This window comes from Frankliniella occidentalis, unplaced genomic scaffold (genome assembly GCF_000697945.3).
Source record: "Frankliniella occidentalis isolate FOCC.00 unplaced genomic scaffold, Focc_3.1 Scaffold143, whole genome shotgun sequence".
Classification (NCBI taxonomy): domain Eukaryota; kingdom Metazoa; phylum Arthropoda; class Insecta; order Thysanoptera; family Thripidae; genus Frankliniella; species Frankliniella occidentalis.
The window spans coordinates 30960-33879 of record NW_026267270.1 but is presented as its reverse complement, the minus strand read 5'-3'; the positions used below and the strand labels follow the sequence as shown (position 1 = coordinate 33879).

Below are 2920 nucleotides of genomic sequence, written 5' to 3'. Positions count from 1 at the left end.
GTCAGATGCGAGTGGCAGGACGGACAGCTGAGACTTCGAGGGATGAGGGTGACCCCCGATAGAAAGTGAGTGAAGGAGACCGAGTGTTTACGCGCGTCCGTCACCCGCGGGGTTTTTAAACAGGTTTCAGAAGAAAACAACCGTTGTTCGGCCGTTCGCCCTGTGTACGTTCTCGCCGGCGGCGCTGCGCCCGTCCGCGGGGCTGCGGGGCACCGACGTGTGATGGCGGGGAGCCCCGCGGGGGACTCCCTCCCAGCTCGACTTGGGGTGGTGCATCAGGGCGCCGACGTTTTAATCAGTGAAAGCAGCCGAGTCCCGCTGCCTGCCCCGCCGCGGCCACAACGGCCCAGTCCAGAGGAGGAAGAGGAGGGGGCGGAGGAGCCATCAGCCCTGACCCTCCCCAACCTCTCCTTACTGCCGCCGCCGGAGCGCTACCGTTTGCGTTTCTTTTCGGTAACGCTGCCACCTCCTCGGTCGTTCACTTTGTACGGCGAGGAAGCTGGCGGTGGCGGGGCGGGCGGCCATCGATTCGACCGCGCAGCTGAAATCAACGCAAACCGTCTCTCAGCCCCGCTCCTACGGCCCTCCGGAGACCGCTGCCGCCGCCGCCGCAGTCCGGGCCGAGCCGGTACGCCATCAGGAGATATGGCGACTCTAGCGGGGAGGAGGTTGAATCCCTGCGATTGGAATCGGGAATCAGGGCCTCCGCAGTTAGGGCCGCTAGTTACGTGTGCGTGTGTCTCTGTTGCAGCGCCCGCTGACGGCACTGACGGTGACCGCGCCCGCCATGGTCTGCTGCTGCTGCGACTGCGCCGAGGCCGGCGGGGTGGACGATGAGGAAGTGGCGGCGCCGGAGGCGGCCTCGTGAGGGCCATGCTGCGGTGCAACACCTGGCCGCTGCACCACCAACACGCTGCGGCCGCCGACGGGCACCTTCCCAACGGGCACGCCAACGGCCTCCTCAACGGCCACGCCAACGGCTTTGCTAACGGCGGGATCCCCAACGGCCTCCGCGATGGCGGCCGCGTGCCTTCCTCCAGCGAGGACTCGGGCACGGAGGAGGTCATCCTGGCGCCGCTGGACGCGGCCCTCATCCGGCGGCAGGTGTCGCAGATCCAGCGCCTGCATGAGCAGAACGGCGACCTGTACCGCCAGCACCGACGATACCGGCGCCGCGGCCGCCAGCCCCGCCGCAAGCACCTGCCCGCCGACGCGGCCGCGGCCCCCAGGACCATTCGAACGCAGATACCGCTGCAGACCACGGCCGCGGCCGTGCTGCCCGTGCTGGTTCTGGCGGGCGACAGTGCCGTGGAGCGCGCCGCCGACCTGGTGTCCGGGGCCGCGGTGCGCCGGCCCTGCTCGCCCGTGCTCGCCCTGGACTCGCGCAAGAAGACGACCCTCAGCCGCCACTACTACCCGGAGGGTGGCTGGGGCTGGGTCGTGGTGACCTGCTCCGTGGTCGTGCACCTGCTGGGCGCGGGGCTGCAGCTCGCCTGGCCGGTAATGCAGCGCGCCGCCGCCGACAAGTTCGCCGTCAACCTCAGCCACACAGGTGAGTCCCGGGTGGGCCTGGCGCCATGGCGCGTCACTCGCAGGGCCGCCCCCACCGCCCCCCACCCTCCGCCACTGCAACGACGGGGTAGGGAGGCCGATGTATCGCAAAACTGTGTCAAACTCGCGAGCGGGAGCGTATCGTATTCGAGTTTTGCATCGCATCAGGGCGGAGCAGGGCTGCCGTTGGCGGTTCTGGTGGCATGATGAGAGGGGTGGTGGGGGGTCATGACGGGTACTGTCAGGCGCAGACTGTTTTGCGACAACGCGCCAGCCCTCATCATCTCCCTGTTTGCATGCAGCAGCGTGATGTTTCATGTGTGTGCATGTGTGTGAGTGAGACGGAGTGACGCCTACGGGTGCATGTCCGCCAATGCGTCGCCAGTCCGTGCTCGCCGCCAACCAATTTCACCGCGAAAGGCAATGATGGGATACGCCAAACAACACTCCTGGCAATTTCTCATACCTCAAACTGAACATATCTGTATTTGTTTTTCTTTTTCAAACTTGAGAACAAGCAATCCGGTGTGCTGCAGCTGCTGGTGTTCCCAGCTGCAGCTGGATTATGTGCTGCGCTGCAGAACACGAGAACAAAGCCTCGTGCACTGCCTCCCTTTTACCGCCTGCGCCCCGACCGACTCCCCATCGCTGCGAGGCCTCCCCATATCCTCCCCTGGTCCATGCGCGCCTGCCCCACGCTGCTGCTGCACCGCTTCGTTTAACTGGCGGCGCGATCTAAACTCGTCCAAAATTGTTGTCGTAAAATGCGCCCTGCTTGTGCCTGACGCGGCGGCTCGACGGCTTGCATTGTACGCCCCCCCCCCCCTTCCCCGGCTCACCGCGAGGTCCGAGAGTCCACCTGCGCCAGTGCCGGAACGGCTCCCCCACCCCCCGCCCGGAGCCGTCTCCTTCCGGTCACATGCCGATGGTCCCGATGGTCAGTCGTAAAGTCTGTTGGTCCGACTGCGGCCCGCGGCCTGTTTTACTGTCGCCGAGCCGCGCGGCCTGGACTGTCGTGGCTGGGCGGGGCGGGGCCGGGCGGGGCGGGGCGTGACTGGGCGCTCCTTGGCAGCGCCAGGCTGCCCTGATGCAATGCGCTACGTGTTCCGCACGGGTGGCACGCCGCGCACCGCGCCCGCCGCGGGGACAGGGATTTCCCTTTGGCCGCGAGCACACGGCGCGCCCGCGTGCGAATCCTCCTCCTCCTCCGCCCGCCGCGCGAAGTGTTTGCTGAAGTGTGCTGATGACTCCTGCCGGTGTTTTGGAAACGCATAGCGGAGCGGGTTGGCTCCTGTCGGCGGTGGAGCCCTAGTGCGTGTCGGTCTACGGCAAGCCGCGCGCTCCTCTGCCTCGTGCTGAAAGGCTTGTC

The 2920-nt window shown here is 66.8% G+C and overlaps 1 protein-coding gene across 1 annotated transcript in view; it reads left to right on the top strand.

Moving 5' to 3' along the window:
• LOC113208710 (uncharacterized) overlaps window positions 1–1552 on the top strand; it is a gene marked incomplete at its 3' end in the record, with an annotated part of 14724 nt that extends 13172 nt beyond the window's left edge. Inside the window, exon 2 of the mRNA XM_052270894.1 lies at window positions 752–1552. Within this exon, the coding sequence (XP_052126854.1) occupies window positions 874–1552 (679 nt within the window). The remainder of the gene's footprint in view (window positions 1–751) is intronic.
• Window positions 1553–2920: the final 1368 nt, after the last annotated feature.